The sequence below is a fragment of the Hydra vulgaris genome, chromosome 12, assembly GCF_038396675.1.
Source record: "Hydra vulgaris chromosome 12, alternate assembly HydraT2T_AEP".
NCBI lineage: Eukaryota > Metazoa > Cnidaria > Hydrozoa > Anthoathecata > Hydridae > Hydra > Hydra vulgaris.
Genome location: NC_088931.1, coordinates 21,437,690 through 21,460,943, shown reverse-complemented (window position 1 = coordinate 21,460,943; position 23,254 = coordinate 21,437,690). Strand labels below are relative to the sequence as shown.

General features: G+C 28.3%; 1 protein-coding gene across 3 annotated transcripts in view; it reads right to left on the bottom strand.

The window, feature by feature from the left end:
- The window catches only part of LOC100210595 (dynein axonemal heavy chain 6), a 137,689-nt gene that overhangs the window by 98,960 nt on the left and 15,475 nt on the right, over positions 1–23,254 (bottom strand). For 2 of the 3 annotated variants that reach the window (XM_065812540.1, XM_065812541.1), the window contains exons 8-20: positions 21,218–21,326; positions 20,340–20,472; positions 17,045–17,226; positions 14,277–14,506; positions 14,049–14,200; positions 13,636–13,890; positions 10,959–11,108; positions 4,282–4,524; positions 4,029–4,172; positions 3,737–3,946; positions 3,418–3,630; positions 2,675–2,952; positions 2,263–2,500 (exon numbers count right to left, since the gene is read on the bottom strand). In XM_065812540.1, the coding sequence (XP_065668612.1) occupies positions 2,263–2,500; positions 2,675–2,952; positions 3,418–3,630; positions 3,737–3,946; positions 4,029–4,172; positions 4,282–4,524; positions 10,959–11,108; positions 13,636–13,890; positions 14,049–14,200; positions 14,277–14,506; positions 17,045–17,226; positions 20,340–20,472; positions 21,218–21,326 (2,537 nt within the window). Of the gene's footprint in view, positions 1–2,262; positions 2,501–2,674; positions 2,953–3,417; positions 3,631–3,736; positions 3,947–4,028; positions 4,173–4,281; positions 4,525–10,958; positions 11,109–13,635; positions 13,891–13,962; positions 13,989–14,048; positions 14,201–14,276; positions 14,507–17,044; positions 17,227–20,339; positions 20,473–21,217; positions 21,327–23,254 lie in introns of those variants that run through there. The other variant, XM_065812542.1, reaches the window with a different exon arrangement.

The following is a 23,254-nucleotide window of genomic DNA, read 5'->3' as shown; positions in this document are numbered from 1 at the left end:
GAAAACAAAACATAGAATTGACTTTTTAAAATGCAATGTCTAAGCCTCTGAGGCTGTTGAAAGTAATCCTATTCATAAAATACTGATAGCTAAAAACTCTTTTAGTTCTGGGCTTAAAACTTTACCTGATATTTTTAGCAGATTGACTGCACTGGATGGATTAAGTTTTACAACAATTGCTAACAGTCAAGTTTTACAATCAGTGTTTTGTGCTCAAGGGTATAACATCCCAAAAAGTATCAAACTGTTCATGATTTAATTATGAAATATTTTTATTCAGTCAAGAAACAAGTAATTGATTAAATGAAACAAATCATTCTAAACAATGGCAAATTTAGCCTTACATTTGACAAATCATTTAAAAACAAGAGAAACCTAAACTGAATATTCATTACAAAAGAGGATTTATATCTCTTTAAATGTTTAGGATGCATGGCACAATGCCAGCAGTTAAAGCCATTAAACTTATTACTAAAAAACATGATTTATTTTGTTTAATTAAACAAATATATTTTTGCCTCTGTTACTGATGGAGCCAATCTGATAAAAAAATTTGGCTATGATACTAAACCTGAACATTAAATGTATTATAATCATGCAATTCATCATGCATAAATGAAGTGCTTTCTAAAAAAAATCATACTACATCACCACATAACAATGTTGTCAACTTTTTGATACCGATGAAACTGTTCATGATGATGATGATGATGATGATGATGATGATGATGATGATGATGATGATGATGATGATGATGATGATGATGATGATGATGATGATGATGATGATGATGATGATGATGTGATGATCATGATGCAATTCATCTATGCATAAATAATGTGCTTTCCAAAAAAACCATGCTACATTACCACACAATGTTTGTCAACCTGTTGATACCGATGAAACTGTTATTCATGATGATGAGAATGATAATGATGATGACAATGATGAAAATGATGATGATGACAACAGTTTAGAAGAAGATAAAAATTTAATCAAATGTGCTAAAAATGTTCAAATTACAAATGAAGGTTTGGTACTACCATTGTCAACTGAATTTCAAGAACTTCTTGCCAAAATTAGAAAAATAGTAAAAATATTTTGTAAATGTAAAGCGTGTAAGCTGTAAGCAACAATTATGATCTTCAGCCAAACATTGTTGAAACATTTGGAAGCTTTGATTCGTGACTCAAGGACTAGGTGGAGCAGTACAACTTTTATGTTAGAAAATTTTTTGCAAGTTCAAAAAGAAATAAAAATAGCTTTGATAGGCCAACCATGTGCAACCAACCATGTGCAAATTGGCAATCTTAATACTCTGATATTTCACAGCTGTTGATGGAAGCAGCCTCTGATAATTTGGTAAACCTTACTACCAGATTGCCTCAGAACCATTAAACTAAGTTTTAATGCTGTACCCTCATTAGGAGATAACAAGAAAAGTTGCATAACCAATATTATGAAGTCACAAGCAAAATCTTATGAATAGAGTCAAATTCTACAAGGCAGCAGGTACATGGAGCAGGTTTTATATGTTACCAGTACATGTTATATGTTACCAGTGTCAGAATGATCATGATGATCCTGAACCTGATCTAATCTGAAGTAGTTAAAAGAACTTACCTCTGTAAGCAGTATTCTAACATTTTGCTCAAAAGATGTTGAATATACATTTTTAAAAATATTTATCTAGATGGATACTGTAAATTAACAGTTCGTTATATGATTTAGTCACAAGTTTAATCACTGAGCTAACACCACACTAGTGGTTCAAACAATTTTTTTTTTACAAATGTATAAACAATAATAAATTAAAAAGATAACTAATTTATAAATGCATAAATAAAAATAATTTAACATAAATTAGTGATAGTAAAAAACAATCAAATCCCTATAAAATATTTATGTATATTCGATCATAAAAACCATTTGGTGCAAACACAGAAAATAAGGCAAATTTTTAAAATTCGAAACATTTTTCCAACAAAAAAAATTCATTTTGTTTTCAGCTCAAAAAAGCAAATTTGTACCTTAAAATTTATTCAACTGGCTTAAAATTTAACCAATATAATGCTATTAATAAACCCACAAAAAAATCTTATAAAAATCTTTCTCAATATAATATTATATTTAGACTTTTATTTCCTTGAAAAGAAAAGATGTTCATCCTTTGCAATGTCATTTACAATACTTAAAAATTTTTTTTAGAGCAATTAGTAAAAAATAGCAAAGTAAAATAAACAAAGTAGAAAACAGCTTACCTTTGTAAGAGCAACTGTCTCTCCTTCAGGAGAGATCATTGCAAGTATATCATTACTCTTTGTACTATTACTACCAGAAGATGGTCTCTCAGGTGTACCAGAGGACTGCTGAACAGATGTTCCAAATTCAAGCTTAGATATTGCATCGAAGCATTTTTGTAAATGGGGTTGTACAGCATGTGGGTTTCTTGTTTGTGAAAGTATTTCCAAAAGTTCATCATTTGACAAGAAAAAAAATCTAAATTCAAACTTATTATCAACAACATTCCTATATTGTTAAAACAATAGGCATTTATTATCAAAAACATGCATACATTAACAAAATAATATGCATATACTATCAATACCATGCATATATTGTTAAAACAATATTCATGAATTAAATCATAAGAAAAAAAGTAAAATGATTTACCTTGGAAAAACCATACACTTTGATTCTAAATATGCTTCTAAACACTTCTGAATTTGATCAAGCAGACTATTATTTTGTTGAAATACTTTCAACAAGCCAGGTTGTGTAGCAGCTCTGAGAGCATTTGGCAAGCGATTTACTTTTCTCATAATTTCTTTCCAAGATTTATCAACTTGCATAAACATTTTAGCTTCAGATGGTAGCTGCCGTTGAATATCTGGTGCACTAAATATTGATTCCAGATAAAGCCAGTTTTGCTGGCAAGTCATCCACTCATCCTTGGAAGCAAAAAAACATTATAAAGTTATTTAAATAGTAACAACAAAAACCAATTCATTAAAAAAATGCACATTCATTTTTTGTAATAAGCTAAAACTCATTCTTATACATTTTTTTTCGAACATATGACATGATACCAGAAGTTAACAAAAAAAATCTACAAGGTATAAGGTAATCAGAACTTGTGTAAATGACCATGAATGTGCAAAAATGAATGAAAAAAGCATACAGATGTTAAAAAGATAAGGACTAAAAATAAAAAATATATCACATGCAAAAAATACTAGCTCTGAAGGAGCAAACATTTCAGGTTCAAAACAAAGTAAAACAATATTATCCTGACAACACACAAATAAAAACTGAACGTGTAAAGCATTATTTCCAAATTAAATAATATGTAATGTGACTTTTGTACAATAAATTGTTTAACAAACTTTATTTAAAAAAGAACTTCTATATCATACAAGTGTTTGACTGAATAAGTTTAGCTGTTTTGCCCATTCATCAACCTTCCCTTTAATGGGAGCTACATAACGAGAGCTTGCAATAGTTGCAATGTTTACTTGACTATCATCAAGTGTTGCTTGTATTTCATCAATCCCACCAAGAATAAAGACGTCTTTTGAATCTCGGTGTAGAAGAACAATAAACTCAGTTGATTTCCATGAATCTTCAACCTAAAATTTAAATTTTATGTAGAAAAATATTCATAACCAATAAGAAAAACAATAAGAAATTCAATTTACACATTCAATATGCAATAACAATACGCAATATCTAAACCTTTTTAAGAATCATTTCAAGTGATGCTTCACTTGATGCTTGTGAAGCTACTTCTTTTATTTCTTCAATTTTTTTAAATGCATCAATTTCTTCAAGAAGTTTCAAATCAAAAACTGAATCAGGTGCAAACTTGTGTCCAAGAATTGTTTCTATAACTTCCCAATGCCTAGCTTTCAATGCAGGATTGTGCAGATCAGTAATCATTGGGAGCTACAATTTTTTTTATTTAGCAATTATTTCAAGAAACTTTAAATTTGAAAGAAAATTTTTTTTGTAGTGTTTTTTTAAATACCTTAGCTCTCATCCCTTCAACTTTTTCTTTTAAAATTGGAACAATTGCATTAGAGGGCAAACCTTTTTCAAGTTGTAATACTGCTTTGGCATACTTTATAACACTTGTGCTTAAATCTTCTGGGTTTAAGTCTGTAAAGGAGATCTATGTAAAAAACAAAAAATATCAATTAATTATCAATATCAATAACACTACCAGCTAAACAATAAACATAAAAACCAAATCAATGCTTTATTTTTTTAATAACACCTACACCCATCCACTTAGTAAATAAAGCATCCCAGTCTTGTGAACAACTCCAAAGTAACTGCTTCAACTTAATGTCAGAATATACTTCATCAAGTTCTTCAAATCGTGTTACTTCTACTTTAAAATTTTTTTGATAACCTTTATATTTCATTGCTAATTGTTGAATGTTCTCCATTTTGATAGCTAAGCTTGATATAATTTCTTTCACATTTGAAGCGGTCGAGTTTGGATCCAAAATTTGTGGGTTCTAAAAAATAAAGAAAATACACACACTTCTAAATTTTAACTAAAACTCAAGACAATTAGCAACATTTGATAAATAATTAAATGACAATTCTATCAGAATGCATACTTTTTCAAATATAAATTATGGAATGTAGGGTAGACTGGGGTAATTTCACCACGAGGACGATTTCGTCACTTTTAATATTTCAAGAAAAGTCATTTTGGCATAACACCATATTAAGATGATGTAAAATATTTATTATAAAACTATAACCTTATATCTATTGATTGATCATTGTTTCCGTCTAATTTGATTGGTTATTGTTATTTTAAATGTGATTTGCTGTTTAATGATATCAATTGAAATTATCGTGTCACTCTTGCTCCAAGTGACATTATTATTAGTTTTGTGAAATTGATTGCAACTTTATTTGAGAATAACTGCTTAGGTGAGAGTTTCATAAATTTGTTAAAACTATCTAACTGGCGTTCATGGTATATATATTAAATAAGTTTTTTTACAAGAGGAATATTGTGGGGTGATTTTGACACAAAATGATGAAATAGTCACACAGTTTAAAAAAATATATTATGATCATCATTTTTGCTTTCTAAATAATATTTAATATTAATATAATAATTTAATATTAATAAGTTGTATGATAAATTTATTTGAAGTATTTTAAAGATATAATAAATAAGTTTCCTAAAATTTTGTATTCAAAAATGTTGTTTGTTCCAATTAAATGTAAAAAGAGTTTTTAGATATACATTTAAAACTTAAGTACTTTATAATCTAACTTAAAAAAAGTTTCCTATAATTCTCCTAAAATTTTGTGTTCAAAAATGTTGTCTTTCCAATTAAATGTATTTCTTTTATTCGTATTTCTTATCATTAAAGATTTGCAGATTGTTTACAGCCCACACGCCCTGGGAATTATGAGAAATCCCGGGAATCATGTCATGGAAGACTCTGAAAAAATCCTTTGAAGGGAATGATCCTCACACATTACTGTTCTCAAAAATGCAAAAAATGAAATCTTTTGTGACCGTCCAAGAAAAAAAAATCAGTTTGAATTTTTTCATTTATTCCTTAAAATCATGAATTGACAACTTTGACTCTTTTTGCATTTTTACAGCATATCTAAACAAATTCTACTCAAGCACTCTTTAGATATGGATACTGAGATGAATTTGACCAAAAACATTTCTACTAAGAAAAAAAAAGTAAAATATAAATATATTAATATAAATCCTTTTTAAAGTTTTATATCTATTCTAACAAGCCGTAATTGATACCATTTCCTGATATGTAACTTTTTATTAGACAGGATTTGTTAGTTCTTCCCAATATGTCTAAAGGACCAATCTTTAAATATTTGCTTTGTGCTATATTTTTAATCAAAAATTTTTTTCTGAATTCCGGGAAATAGCACTGACAAAATAAAGTGTGCAATACCTACATATCTGTGCATGAGAATTTATCTGCTTCGGATCCCATTTTAGAGATAAATTTTCCATAAAAATCTAATGATGACAAGGTGTTTCTTGACCAATAACTCATTTTATTTTTAATTTTTAAATACATTTTCAATGTCAACTTTTGCTAGTCACCAATGACAGCCCTAATCATATGCATAAAAGTAGTGATTTTCTTCAGGTCTGCTTTGCGTTAATGCCTAATTCAGTCAAGTCCCATGATGAATGCAGGAAAACAGTTTGTTTTCTCTGCATGAGAAAGTGTGTCAGAGAGGTGACAGGCCACTTGATACAAGTTGTGCTAGAGACCCTTCCAACTCTAATAGACTTCAGTGACTCAAGAGTGCCCAGAGACATTTGTGACACATGTAGGCTTGCATTAGGGAAAAAAGCAAGGGGAGAGTCTGTCACTATTTCTCCTCCCTTTGACTTCTCCTCTATCAGGATGAGATCAGTTACAAGAGAGCAAGCATGTGACTGTCTTATCTGTAAGATAAGGCGGATGAAGTTCCTTGAAAAGCATCCTCTGGACAACCCACCGTCTTCAAATTCAGCACAGCCTCAAGCAACACAGCAGAGGTGCTCAGACTGCCTTTCAATCATTGGAAGAGGGGTGCCACACAACTGCAGCAATGCCTCCTTCAGTGAAAATATGACAGCACTTGCACTTGAAAACCCTAAGGTTGGAGAGCAAATTGCAGCATCTGTAGTTGCTGCCAAGGAAGCCTCTCTACATGGGACTGTGAAACTGGCTCAAGCCTCTGGTGGGCGCCCTTTGCGAGCGAAGAAAGGTAAAACTTATTGTTCTTAATAGGTACTGCTACATTATTTTTGTGGTTTAAATACTTAAGAGATTTTTGTAAATTAGTAATAAGAATTCCTCTGTGATCATAGTTCCATCCAGTGCCAAAAATCTCTTCCCAGAAGCTGATATTTTGAGCGCTTGAGACTTAGTGCAACTTCAAGCCAACACCGGGCTGTCAAATCAATCTGTAAAGAAGCTAGTGTTCACACTTAACCACTTCTCCCAGACTCGAGTCTTGGAGCCAAACATTCACGCAAAGTTTGCGGAGCTTGGCAAGAGCTTAGCAGAATACTTTACCCAATCTACAATTGAGATCACCACTGACAAAACAGAAAAAAGAAGTCAAATTGTTGTTCATTGCATCAAACTAGCACACCTTCTTGATCAGCTGCTGCTCCAGAGGAAAATTTACTCAGAACATGTCAGGAAGTTTGGCATTGATGGTGGAGGAGGCTTTCTTAAAATCAGCCTCGGAGTTCAAGAAGCTGAACAACCTGAAGACTTACAATCTCCCCCTCGAAAAAAGACTCTGGCTTCACAAATTGCAAAAGACACAAGCGTCAAGCGCCAACTTCTGGTTGCCATTGCTGAAGATGTTCCTGAAAACTACACCAACATTCAGAAGATCCTTTACTTAATCCATCCTGATGGAGTTGACTTTCTCCTCTCCTGCAACTTAAAACTGGCCAACATTGTATGTGGCATTCAGTCCCATTCCTGCTCACATCCTTGCACTTGGTGTGATGTTGAAGCAAAAAACTCTCTCAAAAAGGGAACCTTCGGACGTTTGGGTCACTGCAACAGTGCTTTGATGCCTTTCAGGTAAAAATTACATTCCTTATTTACGTGGAAAATTTATAACAGTCTTAATTTTTGACTATTTCAGTTACCAATTCAAACAAAAATAACTGTTTCTTGATACCAGATCTAACCTTTATTCTTTCATTTATGTCAATTTAATAAAAAAAATTGGAAAAATAAAATTGTTCTTGTGTTTCAGGTACATAGGCAAGATCCAAAACAAGCACAACTGTTCAAGAAAGTCATTCACTTGCCACTCTTCGACCAACGAGACAGCTCTTTGGTCCTCACCTTCATAGCACCCATGGAGCTCCACCTCCTCCTTGGTGTGGTCAATCACCTCTTCAAGGTCTTGAAAGAGGCTTGGCCAAAGGCTGATGATTGGCCAAGATCACTGCACATCAAGAGCCAGCCTTTCCATGGTGGCCAGTTTACTGGCAATGAATGTTGTAAGTTTCTGAGGAATGTAGATGTGCTGAGGCAACTGGCTGAGAAGGTACTTTTTAAGTTTTACAACTTACCTTATGCTAATCTTTTCAGAAGTACATGGTATAGTGTTTTGTTTCTGTTTTTCTTTACTAAATTTGAGCATTTCTTTATACAGGATTGTGCCTTCAATATTTTTGGCATCATCGACACTCTTCAAAAGTTTGATGCTGTAGTGTCCTCCTGCTTTGGCAGCACCCTTGATCTTCACTTTGCTTTAAAGATTCAGGCCTTCAGAGCATCATAACTTTCTCTCCAAGGGGTCAGTGTCACCCCAAAAGTTCACGCAGTGTTCTTCCAAGTGGAAGACTTTATTCTGTTGAAAGAAGAATCACTTGGCAAATACAGTGAGCAAGCCACTGAGGCACTGCATCACAGCTTCAAATATCATTGAGAAAGATACAAAAGGCCCAACAACCATCCAGAGTATGCAAAGTGGCTCAAAACATGCATGGTTGACTTCAACAGCAAGAGTGTCTAAAGTCATCAAGAGTTTATAATTTGTTTGGCTTGATTTAGGAATCCTTTTTAAAGATTATTGTGTACACATTCATCTTAGTATCCATATCTAAAGAGTGATTGAGTAGAATTTGTTTAGATATGCTGTAAAAATGTAAAAAGAGTCAGAGTTGTCATTTCATGATTTTAAGGAATAAATGAAAAAATTCAAACTGATTTTTTTTTCTCGGACAATCACAAAAGATTTCATTTTTTGCATTTTTGAGAACAGTAATGTGTGAGGATTATTCCCTCAAAAGGATTTTTTCGGAGTCTTTCGTGGCAGTTTCTCATGATTCCCGGGACGTGTGAGCCACTATATTGATTAGCATGTTCAAAGTACATCATTATAAAACGCAAGCATTGATATTTAAAAAGATAGTTATTGTGTCAATCGGTAATAATTGTCTTGTTGCATTATTACCTTAAGTGTCAAAATCTAAAACTCGCTTTAAATTACCTATGTTTTAGATGGTACACAAGTATCTTTCAAAGAAAAAGAAATTCAAGAGTGATACGAACCTCCAATTGGCTATTTAAGCTGTCAAAGATGGCGGTAAAATATTGACAGCAACAAAAACATTTGGAGTACCAAGATTAACGCTGAAAGATAAGATAGGCACCGACAATCAAGCTCTGAGGGAGGAAAAATACTGTTTACAAAGCAACAGGAACAAGCACTGATAAACAGGTTTTTTACATGGTAGATAGTAAATTACCATAGACAACAAAGTGGTTGAGGTATAATGTTTATTTATATACCAAATAATTACATTGTTGCCGAATATTTCAAAAAAATTTGCCTACTGACTGGTGACTGGCTTTCAAGCGTAAACATCCTCAGTTGATTCTTCACGCTCTGGAAGAATTATCTAAAACACATGCGGAAGCTTTTAATAAAGAACAAATAGAGAAATTTTTAAAAAATAGTGAAAAGGTTGCTCTTGATATTGATGATAAAAATCAACGGGTATTTATTTATAATTGCGATGAAACTGTTTTGTCTTCGGTGTCATCTATTTCTGTTAAGGTTTTATCAAAAAAAGGCACACAACAAGTTCAAAAACTAACCATAGCTGAGAAAGGAACTTTAACAACCTTAATGGCAACTATAAATGCCTCAGTGGACAGTCTATTGCCATTTTTAATTTTTAAGGGGAAACTCCTTCCTGATTTTTCCAACAAGAGCCTCTTAAAAATGTAGTTAATTAAATTACAATGAACAAGATTATCAATTACTTAAAACATTCAATAATCATCGAAAAAAGATTGATATGAAAAAAGACTTATTCTATTTAGATGGCCATAATAGTCTAAAAACATAAATGGTCAGAGACTTTGTCCAAACAACTCTATGACAGATTATCAATCTCTTTACCTCACAATCAATTCTTGTTTTTAACAGTGTATGGGAAGAAATGGTTGTGAAAAGAGGACTTATTGTTTATGCATTCGCTTATTGTGGGCTGTACCCTCTCTGTAACACTGTAAAGAAACAGAAATATAAAAAAAGGGAGTCATTCAGAGATAACATCAATTTCTAACAAGTAGAGACAAATTTTACGTTACTAAGAAAAATTGTTCCTTCTCTGAAGAAGATTTCAAACCCAACTTACACAAAACTTCATTTTGCACACATTATATTTGTTGAAAACATTGAAATTTTGAAGAAAAAAGAGAAAATAAAGAAAATAAAGAATAGAAAATCTCTGGATGTGTTTTCCAGTCCAAGTGACTCAAAGAAGAAGTTCTCTATAAAACAAAAAAAAGCAAATGGCTCAAAGAAAAGGAAATTTTCACCCAATCAAATAAAAGCAAGTGGCTCAAAGAAAAGGAAATTCTATAGGTTAAAATCATTATTAAATCAAATGCTTATAACAGAAACAGCAAAAAAACAACTCGTTGCTGTGTGTGCGGTGTGGCATGGGTGAATTCACCAGAAAGAAGCTCTAATGCATTTTTTATCATGAATGGGCATGAGAAGTCTGCTTTTGCATTGACATGTGTACAGAATGAGCTTAATTCAATAAAATATAATAAAGCTATAACTCTTTTTACATTGGCAAAATCGCCCCATAAAAGGCAAAATCACCCATGTAAATGTTTAATACAAATTGTTGTTCTTGAGCATGAGTAATTTGTTTTTTTTTTAATTTTTAAATGTGTTTTCAAACTAATTAAAGTTTATTCAATATTATTCAGTTAATGGTATAAAGTAAAAGCATATCAGGTTAAACAGACAACATTGAAGCAGCTAAAGTGACAAAATTGCCCCAGTCTACCCTATAAATTATTCTATATATATATGTATATATATATATATATATATATATATATATATATATATATATATATATATATATATACATATATATATATCTTCATACCTGAGCCTCTTGTTTAACCTGTCGAACCTCTTTTGTTAACTGAAGTATATCTTTGTTTAGACAAGCACAGAATTTATTTATATTTGCATCCCTCTCAGCCAATGACTTGTCAATAGCGTTTCGAACAACCACCATACTAGGTTTCAATGTCTAAATAAAAACATTTTAATTTAAGATTATTTTTTGTATGTGAATTTAAAAATAAAAAATGTTTGATTAATAACTACACAGGCCCAGAATCTGAAAACTTTTTAAATAATTTAACCAAACTCCTGTGTTGCTTGGTGTGCTGATTTTATGAAAACAGTAATAAGTTGATGAATTTTAAAAGAACATTACTAATTCAGTGAAAAAAATACTTTTTATAATTTGTTGTAGAAAATGATAATTATGACAAATGCTAGGTTTATGATAAAATGTTTACTGAAATCTGAAACATTTATTTACCATTACTAGACAGTTTCCTCAATTTTTTAGACAGGAATTTTTTTGTCATTTTTTTTCAATTGAATTTTTAAACAAGACTGCAAGCTACCACAACTTAAGTTAGGAGCTAACAGAAGGCAAGGTAGAGATTTAAAGAATAAGAAGACGATTGACAGAAGATTTGAAGTAGTGCGAGAATGGAAAGTACAAAAGCACGTTCTTAGCAGATGTTAACTTTGTAATTGATTGTATTTGTTGAATCTATATGTTGATATTCATAAAATGTTATTTGATTCCAGTTTTAAAACAAAGGTAAGTACAAAAAAATTGAATATCGTTATAAAAATTTGTAACTAAATACTTAGGTAATGATTTCTTCAGGACATACAAGAGATTTAGAGGTAATACTAGGATCAACATGATGAGAGGTGATAATGAACATGATAAGAGGTAATGATCAACATGATGAGAGGTGATATTAGGATAAACATGATGAGAGGTGATACTAGGATCAACATGATGAGAGGTGATACTAGGATCAACATGATGAGAGGTGATACTAGGATTAACATGATGGGAGGTGATGATCAACATGATGAGAGGTGATGATCAAAATGATGAGAGGTGATACTAGGATCAACATGATGAGTTTTTACTATTAGTTAATTTATAGAAAATAATAAAAGCATCAAATTGAAGAAAATGATTTATAAGAATTTTTATAGGAAAAAGAGATAAAAATATGAAAAAGAAAAAAAAAAAATTCATGGTAATTTAAACTTATTGTAAGTAAAAATTGTAACTTAATAAAATTAACTTTGAGGTAAAACTAATTGATGAAAGACTCAAAACACCAGCAATTGAACATTTTGATTGTCCAACAGTAAATTTCACTGCTAAGGGGAAGAGGGACCATAAATCACGCTCTAGTCATCATTAGCAAATAACTAAATAATGGCGAGTATGAGCAAGTATAAGCAAGTATGACTAAAAATATCAGCTATATAAAACAATAAAATAGTTTTCATTTAAAAAATTAAAAAGTGTAATGCTAACACATTAATAAATTCTGCATGAAAAGACTGTGACATGATTTGCAGGCATTCACAATAAATCAAAATTAATATTTAAGTGCAAAAACTTTTTCAATAGAGAAAGAAGAGAAAAGTTACAATAAAAAAGACCAAGTATACAAAAGAACCCTATATAAAGATGAAATGGTCACAACAGATTTTAAGAGAATTTTAAAATAAATGCTTATCTTCTTAATACTCATTAATATTCATCAAAAATCACAATTTCAAACTCCTTAACACAAAACTTTATTTGAACAAATGGCTATTATAATGTTTACACTAAAGTTCTAAATAAAAGTGCATTAAGTTTTAGATTACAAATATAATTCAATGTCTTTTAACCAAAATTTATATTAAAAATTTATTTTAAACTTTTGTTAATGGAACAAATAATTCACTATGTGGAAAGCAACTCACTAGAAAATGATTAACTCTGATATAAAGAGGGGGTTGGTAACAAGATTGTTGTTATAACAGTTTAAAAAAGTTCAAGTTTTCCACTTTTTTATTTTATTTTTTATCATTAAAAAATTTCAAAAAAAAATTCTAAATTTGGTGGCAGCATTTTTTAGAAGGAAAGAACCTTTTGTCAAAAAGTAATTAAAAAGTTATGGATGGTTTTATAGCTAAAGATCCTCTAACTCAAAAAAAAACCAAAAAACCAACCATTGAAGCCATGCTAACTGAAGCACTAATTAATCTATAATGTATGAATAGCGTAGAAATATAAACCAGAAATAAAAGAAATAATGTTAGACCAAATTCTTGCCACATAATACTAGCTAAAAAAAATCAAAACAAAAACATTAAAGTTTTTAAAAAGAGAGCAAAAAACTAAGAATTGAAACATTAACCTCAGTACAAGCCTTAGTCAATTAATACAGCCTCAATTTTTTTCTATGTTAGTTGCCAGTGATATTTTATACAGATTTAAGTCTGCAGCATAAAATATTTTTATTTTTTGTCTTTGTTGAAAAACTGAATTCTAAACTCAAAAACCTAAAATTACACGCAAATATTGACCTAAATCTGCAGTAGTAAATATAAATAAACATACATATGTAGCCTTCACTTCTTTCTCCCCCCCCCTCACTGCCCACCCCCACCCTCCACCTTCAAACAAAAAATTAAAAAAAACAAACAAACATCAAAAAACAATTAATTTAAAAATAAACCTGATACACAGCTAAATTTTCTGGAGGTATAGGTATAGAGTATTTTTCAATCAAATCATATAACTGCTTGACAGTATCTGAATCTTTTTCTTTCTCATCAATAATGTTCTGTATATCATCAAGAAAATTCAAACTATCCACAAACTCAAGAGTGCTACTTGGTTTAAATTCCAAATTATACAAAGACTTTTGACAAAACTGTATAAGATCATCTACTTTTTTTTTTGAAATACTGGGTAAGATATCATACAACACCTGCATATAAAAAATTTGAAATTTTTAATTTGCCTATTTTAATTTTAAATTAATCTAAAAAAAAATACTTACCTGTAAACACATTGTAGGTGATGGAATAAAAAAAATACTTACCTGTAAATACATTGTAGGTGATGGAATATAAAAAAAATACTTACCTGTAAACACATTGTAGGCGATGGAATAAGAATCTCCTTTAGCTTCTTTGTATCAACCAACAACATTCCAATATTAATTGCCTCTCTAATAAGTTTACATAAGTTATACTGCTCTGTGTACTTTAAAAGAGCGGAAGAAAAATAAGCCACATCTGTTTCACACAAAAAAAATTAAATTAATACCAACTTTTTAAATATAACAGTCATAAAATTAAAAAAAAAGTTTACCAAGTTCTTTTTCATAAAGCAATTTTAAATTAGTAGCTTCATTTTCAGAGTAGAACTCAAGATAATTCTTAAACTTGGATGCATAGTTTTTCGCTGCAACAAAACTTTCATTGAGTGCTTCCATAATCTTTTTCAAAGTATCCTTTAGATATACATCATCTTCGAATATATGAAGAAGACTGGGACCTTGCCAACTTGTTTTCTCTTCTATTTTGCCATTTATTACTGGTCTAATATTCAAAAAAAAATTTTTTGCAAAACTTTCAACTTCATGAATAATATGATAAAAAAAGTCAAGAAGATAGCGAAGCATTGATTATGACATTCAATTAATCTATTAGCTTTTACTCAATAATTCTTGTCTTATTATAAGTGATTATTAATCATTAATCAAAGAGTCTTGTCTCATTGGTCCAAAGTCAAAAGTCCCATTTAAAACTTTAGAAAAAATTTTTTGTTTTCAAGTTATATAGTTAAACAAATAGTATGAACATGTGACAAATAAAAATTTATATATAAACAAAAAAAAAAGTATCAACATTTTATTTTTTAAATGAACTTATATAATTAACTAATATTATGCAAAATAATCTTCAAAAACAATTGTTTTTAGTTCAGATCTTGATATCATTAAGTGAAAGAATAAAAAAAGACTACACCAGATGAAAGAATAAAAAAGACAGACTATACTGAGAAAAGAATAAAAAAGACAAATTATACCAAGAATAGAATAAAAAAGACAGACTATACCAAGAATAGAATAAAAAAGTCAGACTATACCAAAAATAGAATAAAAAAGTCAGACTATACCAAGAATAGAATAAAAAAGACAGACTATACCAAGTATAGAATAAAAAAGTCAGACTATACCAAGAATAGAATAAAAAATTCAGACTATACCAAGAATAGAATAAAAAAGACAGACTATACCAAGAATAGAATAAAAAAGTCAGACTATACCAAGAATAGAATAAAAAATTCAGACTATACCAAGAATAGAATTAAAAAGACTATACTAAGAACAGAAAAAATAAGTGAAAAAATAAAAGCAGCTGTAAGCAAAGTTTTAAAGAGAAGACCATTGAATAATAACAAGCAAGCTTAATATAGATCAGATAACTTTGAATAAAGTTTTGTCAGAATTAAACACTCAATCCAGATTAATCTAAGAAGTACTTTAATTAAATATGAACTTTTCAGTTCTTTCAAGTCTTTCAATTAAGTCAACACATTTATAATAAATAATAAGATCTGTCCATTATCATAAATCAAAAATAAAGCTGTAGGGATTGATAAGTTGCAAGGTTTTATGAAATGACAACAAGTGTTGTCAAAAATCTGAAGCAACTTGCTTCACTCAATCAACTGCCTTGCAACAATATAACAATATAAACTTGATTTTTACTGGATTCTGTATGATTTAAAAACCATACATAATTCAGTCAAGATTTTAACAGGTAGAGGTAATAAACGAGTTGGTAGAATCAAATCTGCAAAATGAGAAACATTGATAAAGGCATGTTGCATTTCAAATACAATTAAAAACTGTATTGCTCCACTTTTTTATTGTTATAAGAATAGAAGTTTAAAGCTATATGACTATGGAAGGTCCAACTGTATCCCTTGGATTCGCAAAACTATCTGTTTAAATAAATTTAGACATTTTTATAATATAGATAAAATGTTTTGCGAAATATTTAAACTATATTCATGAAACTCCTATTTTGTTACTGAACAGCCATGAAAGTCATACTTCCATTGGAGATCACAATGAAAATCATACTTCCATTGGAGATTACAATGAAAGTCATATTTCTATTGAAGATACATTGTTATTTTTTCATCACCATAGCAGCCATTGGACAAAACTGTTTTTGGACAATTGGAAAAATTTTACAATGCTGCAACTTAAAATTACATGGTTACAAACCTAAGACCTATGAATATATAAAACATTGTTTCAATAGTTTCAGAACCATATATAAATGTGTTTTCAACATTAAATATACAGACAGGATTTTTGGTAGTTGGCATTAGACCATGTAACCTAGAAATTTTTAAACAAAAGCTGCTTCACAACTTGGCGTTGACAAACAATGATAATATAAAAGAAACTTTTCAGTCTTCATAAAAAAATTTTTAGTCTTGTAAACTTTATAGTCTTATCTCATAAAAATCTTGTACATTTTACAGTCTTTTTAAACTTAAATTTTAAAACTTTAAACATCTTCTAGTTATTATAAACTTTTCTTATAAAGCATAATGTAAAGCAAATAGTTTTACAAAGCTTTGTACAAAGCAAGTAGTATATAGCTGTCACGCTTGCATGCATTTAATTTTTCTTATAATTAAAATTTATATTATATTAGATTTTATTGCTGTATTATTAAACACTTTTACTTTTTTTTAAATGTATTATTTAGAATAAACACTTAAATTAAGTTATATACAGCATTTAAATATAGCAGTATTAAACATGTAAGTAACTCGCATAAGATCAAAGCTTTCCTCCTCTCCCCCCCCCCCTCCTTCGAAAAAAAAAGCTGTTGTAAAGTTAAAATAGATATAATTTAGAATATTATGTGTTTATGAAATGTTTTTAATTAAAATACTCATAAGCCTGATTTTTGCTACTTTTTTAAAAAATAAGTTTTTATCTAATCAGGTTCTTTGCAACTTTTTAAAAATAAGCTTTTATGTCTATATAGCGATGTTTGCAACATAACTAAACACTGCTACAGTAAACAAAATCTTGAAAAAAACCATACCTTGTAAATGAATCAAAAAATGAATCTGGAAGTAGATTTTTTACACTCAACACAGTATCTTTAAAAGAGTCAGTAATCTGCATAATCTGTGCTGAAAAATCTTCAGCACTGGGATTGAAGAAAAGTGATTCAGTATTAATTAACAACTCAATCTTGAAATGTGGATGAAGATTAGCTTCTTTCTATAATGAGAAAAACAATTCATCAACTAGCAGTAAAAATATAAAACTTTAATTAATCAAATTATACTTCAAATAATACAAAATATACTTCAAAAATTGATTATAAAGATTGTTTGTTGCAAAAAATTTTACTCAAAACTCTCATAGGTTCAACAAATAATCTTCTTTTTTTCACTACTTGATCTTTCTTTTTAAATGACAAGTTATTCAGAAAATGAAAGTTTTGCCAACTGTTTATTTTTATATAACATATTTTGTGAAAAGACTAAATAATTTACTATTTTTATTTATAAAAAAGTATGAAAAAACAGCATCTAAAAGACTAAAATAATAGTTTTTACTAGTGTTATATTTATTTTAAGCATTCCAGACCCTTAAAATACGGGTCTTGGGAATTCTACACTGGCTATTTTTATACTTATAACTTACTTCAATATTTTTTAGTAAGCGGTAGAAAAACTGTAAGTATTGTCCAGACCATCTGCAGCTTATTAGGAACCTTGCCCCTTTATTTATTTTTGAAGAAAATAAAAGTTTAAATGTTAAATCTTTTTTCTTATTAAAAAAAAGTTTTCTCTTTAATGTGCGTTGAAAGTGTAGACTTAACTAAATACCTAAGCCTTTTTAAAAACTCTCTCCCTTTCGTTTGTTATGGTATATTATATCTTTATATATCAACAATGGAACTTTAAAAATGCATTAACGTGTATTTTAGAAAGTTGGAAAAGATTTAAAAAAATTAATATGCAAGCAACAGGATTTAAACCTTAACATTGTACTTTAAAAGCACAGCAAGCTAACAACTTTGGCCATTAAGACACACTAAACTAGCAATTTTCAACACTATTTATAAAACAAAAGCTGGAAACTTTATTTTTAGAAAAAAGAGATTTTTCCGCAATGCAATTTTTAAATAAAAGTAAAACTTTATAAAAGTAAACATATCTATTAAACTTCAAAAATGTTTTAATTTTTATTTAAAAAAATCAAAAAAAATTAAAAAAAAAAATGTGGAAGCACAAGCATTTGAACTACATCATTTTACTTTAGAGCGCAGGTTGCAGCCACTTCGATCACTAAGGCGTGTTGCTTGATAAAATTTTAAAACTATTTAATAAACAAAAGACTTTATAAAACAGCAAATAAATGCTGTAAATCAAAATTAAGAAAATGTTGCCACAATTCAATTTTAAAGTAAAAGTAAAACTGTAAAACTTGATATATGTTTTAACATTTCATAACTTGAAGTTTACATAAGTTTTGCATACACTTTTGTTTACATTTTCTTATACAAAAAGTGCTGCGACTCTTTCTCACCATTAACTCGGGTGTAATGGCTGCTGTGACTTTTGTGTCAAACATTCACAAATAAGTAACGACCGCAGCATTAAATCCAGTATTAAAATATTATAGGATTAATTTTTATTGTGTTAAATGAGTTAAATTGCGTTGTTTGTGTTATTTTACATTTTTTAATATTTTAATTTTTTTCTCCAAACTTTTTTTTTAGTCATTTGTTTTGTATAATTTAATTTTTTTAAGTGCATTTAAAACAAAGTATAATATGATAGGTAGGTAAGCTTTAATGTAAATATATGTAAAAATATATCAATGAAATGATTTGTTATTATAGTATTTCTTTAACTAGTTTTTGTATAAAAAGTATATTAGCCATGTTAAAAATGACAAGATCTGGTGCTTGGGAATATTCTAAAAAAGGAAAAACAATCATTAGGAGGCTGTTTGTAACAAATGTAGCAAAAATATATTATGTAAAGGTTCATCAACCACTGCAAAAAGAAATCCTTTTAACCTATTTCATGGTATTGTTTTTAATTTAAATGCAACAACAAGTGATGAAAAAAATACTTATGTCAAAAAAAGAAGTAAAAAGTTGAGACAGACGCAAAAAAACATACTAAGTTGTGTTAAAAATGAAGATTAAAACATTCTACAAAAAAACTTATGAAATTAGAACTAGAAAAAATACTTTAAATCTTGATGAATAAAATAAATGTTGAAAAAGTTTTAAAAGTTATACATTGTGTTAATGAAATATTAACTGATTTAAATAAGGACATGTTTTCTTCATATTGATGACATATTGATGCTTTCCAACCTATTTAATTATTTAAAGTCTATGGAAGTAGAGGATTTAAGGAAGAATGATGCAAACCTTATAACAGCTGAAGATGTGCATAAATTCATGTTTGATAAGCTGGAGGATATGAAATCTAATTTAAGCAAATGAAAACTTCAAATACTCATCGAAAAATTTTGTTGTTAATTTGGCTCCTGAAATATTGAAAGTATTAACCCACATATGTTTAGTGGAGAAGAACTTAACATAAATTTTTCAAGCTCAAATGAAGAATCAGATATTGTGGAATTAAATTAACTTTTTGTAACCACTTCTGACAATCAAACAAAAACCAACATCTCCAGAACATGTGTTTTCTGTCACTGGATCAATTAAGAAAAAAAAAGAATTTTAACACATTTAATTCAATACTTTTCCTTAAATTTGACTTTTTAAATAAAATCAAACAACTAATTTATAATATAGTAAATAACTATTTACTTAATAAGCTATTTATTTTGTTTATTTTATTCCACAATAACTTATTGCTGCTTTTAAAACATTTTACATTAAAGTCCTAAAATAAAGTATAACTTGTAAAAAAATTTATTATACTTCTTTATTTTTATGTTGAATATATTTGAATAACCAAGTATTTCATAATTTCACACTATTCAAATATCTTGTAATAGAAAAAATTGAGTATTTGGATGCTCTACAGAAGAATGTTTATTTCAAGTTAAACAGTTTTGTACTCTACTCTAAATGTTAGTGAAAAAACTAATTTTAGACTTTAACTTAAAAACTGCAAACTATACAGAAATTTTTCTCTTCTAAATACCAAGCTAAAAAACGACCTTAACATCAATACTATAAACTAATTCTATAACTATAAATCATATAGCTTTTTTTTTGCTCCCTAAAACCAAGATAAAAAAAATAATAAAGTACTACAAATCTAATTTCTATTTAAAGATGTTACCTTCAAAACTGAAAAGTTAAGAACTTTAATTCTTTGAAATAATAGTTATACCTTCTGTGAAATATTTAAATCAGTTGATAAATATTGCAGCTGTTCTGTGAAATAGTCAAGAAGACAGCTAACAGATTTAGAAACTAGATTTTGAAGTGCATTGGCAATTACATAATCTGCTAAAAGAATAAATCTAAAAAAACAATACAATAAAAACTAAAAAAAAAAAAAATGAGGAATGCTTTTAAGTTAATAAAGTAAACTAAATATGATAGAATCAAATAATTTATAAAATTAGAAAAAATAATACAACTAAAAACTTATTTAGTTAACTAAGAATATTGGCTAAGTAAAAAATGTAATAAAAGATCAAAAAAAAAAAAAAACCTTTTAACAAAAACAGCCTTTAAAATAATATTTCAGGTATTTAGTATAATTTTAGTTTTATTAGTATAAATAATTGAAAAAAAGAACAATACAATGAAGAAGAACAGGAAAACAAACTTTTAAATAGAACACAAAAAATATTATTTTTTTTAGTTATTAAGGTGCTTCAAAAAGGTCTAACAGACTGTCATAGAGCACCTGTGAAAAAGCAAGAAATTCATGCTTCCATCCTTACCAATCTCACTTAACTGGTTAAATCCAGCATCAAACCTCAAAACTCATGGTTCTGAGCCAGAACTCTAATTAATGCCCCATGGCTGTTTCAGCAAAGAAAAAATTGAAAAATTCAGGTCAAATAATCTTTATAGTTATAAAAAAATATGTAAATCCATGGCACTGTTTGAAAAATTTGTTAAATTTAGTAGATTCAAAAAATCTTGTCAGTTAAAAAAAAATCTGATAACTTGTTGATTTTTAATCCTCCTCTTCAAGATCAAAAAACAATTATAGTAAAAAAAAGTTAAAAACAAATTAGCAATATAAAATAATACCTTGTTAATCGATGACAATGCTTACGTTTATTTGATTGTTCTGTATAAGAAACATTTTCTATGTCCTCATACATCTCGAAATTATTGTTAGAAAACATTTCTTGGAGATCTAGAAATTGTGTAAACATTTTTATAACATAATTTAATTTTATTAACATAATGTATATTTATATATATAATATAATTATATATATATTTATATATAATATAATATAATATAATATATATATATATATATATATATATATATATATATATATATATATATATATATATATATATATATATATATATATATATATATATATATATATATATATATATATACGGTTGATCGCAAATTCTAATAAAAAAGTTAAACTACTACGGAATACGTGGTACTGCTAATCATTGGTTTTCTTCATATATTAAGGATCGCACTCAGTTTGTTTCAATTAATGAATTTGAATCCACACTTAAAGTTATTAAATATGGCGTTCCACAAGGTTCCGCTGTTGGACCGTTGTTTTTATTATATATAAATGATTTATCTTGTTCTTTAAAAGATACATCATTATGCTGATGATACCAATCTTTTATGGATCAACAAACCACTTACGACTCTTTGTAAAAAAGTTAATCTAGATCTTCATTGCTTAAGTAACTGGTTAAATAGTAATCGTATTTCATTGAATGTCAATAAAACTGAATACATTATTTTTCATTCCCCTCAAAAAACCATTGATAATATTAAAATTAAAATCAATGGAAAAAAACTTTTTCCGTCAAAATATATAAAGTATCTTGGAGTATATCTTGATGAAAACCTATCTTGGTATAATCAACTGTATCATCTTAAAAAAAACTTACAAGAGCTAACAGTATGCTTTCTCTACTTCGTTACTATGTTCCTATCCAAACTCTTCGAATGATTTATTCTTCTTTATTCTCTTCTCACCTTTGTCATTGTTGTATTGTTTGGGGTCAAAAAAGTAACTTTTTACTTAATGGCATTGCTAGTTTACAATGCGCATCTATTAGAATAATGACATTTTCACCAATGAGATCTGATATCCAAAAAATAATTTCTGAACTAAAAATCCTAAAACTCCATGATTTTGTAAATTGTGTAAATCTTGTAAACAATTGTCTTTTTGTGTTTGACTTTCTCCAAAATAAACTACCAAACTCTTTTTTAAATTTTTTTATTAAAACAAATGAAATTCAAAATCATCATACCAGGAATATAGAAAATAGTAAGCTATACTCTTCTTTTTTCAATATAATTAAATATGGTAAGTTTTCCATAAAACAACAATGTATTTCCCAATGAAACCAGTGTATTCCTCCATTAATAAAAAAGTTTTAAAAAAAATATCCCCTTGTTACGGATTATTTACTGCTCAACAGAATTCGATTTAAAAATATATTGTTGGAGTGTATTTCTTTATAATTTCTCTCTGTATTTAAGTTGCCTTTGATATATAATTTCTTTAACGAACAAGTGGTTTAATCTTTGCTTTATTTATTATTTATCTATATTGCATTCATTTATTATTGTGTTATTATTGCTACATTTTATGTTATTATTATATTTAGTTATTATCTATGATATGTACATACAATTTATACTGTACTATAATTATTCTTTATATTATTGATACTTTATTATTATTATTATTATTTTGTATTATTACTATAATTATTACATATATCATTATTATTTGTTTAACAATATTTTCTTTTTTTCTCACTTATTTATATTTTGTATGTTTTTTAGGGGTCATTCCATTGACTAGTTTATAACTATGAGTGACACCTAACCAAATTCTATTAATTTACGATCAGCATTTTAAAATTTTTATTGATATGGTTGAATAAAAAAAATTTAGATGTCTAACTATAGGATTATATACATATATATACATACATATATATATATATATATATATATATATATATATATATATATATATATATATATATATATATATATATATATATATATATTTATATGCCGGGTGTGCTGGACCCAGAGACTATGCTGGAATTCTACAT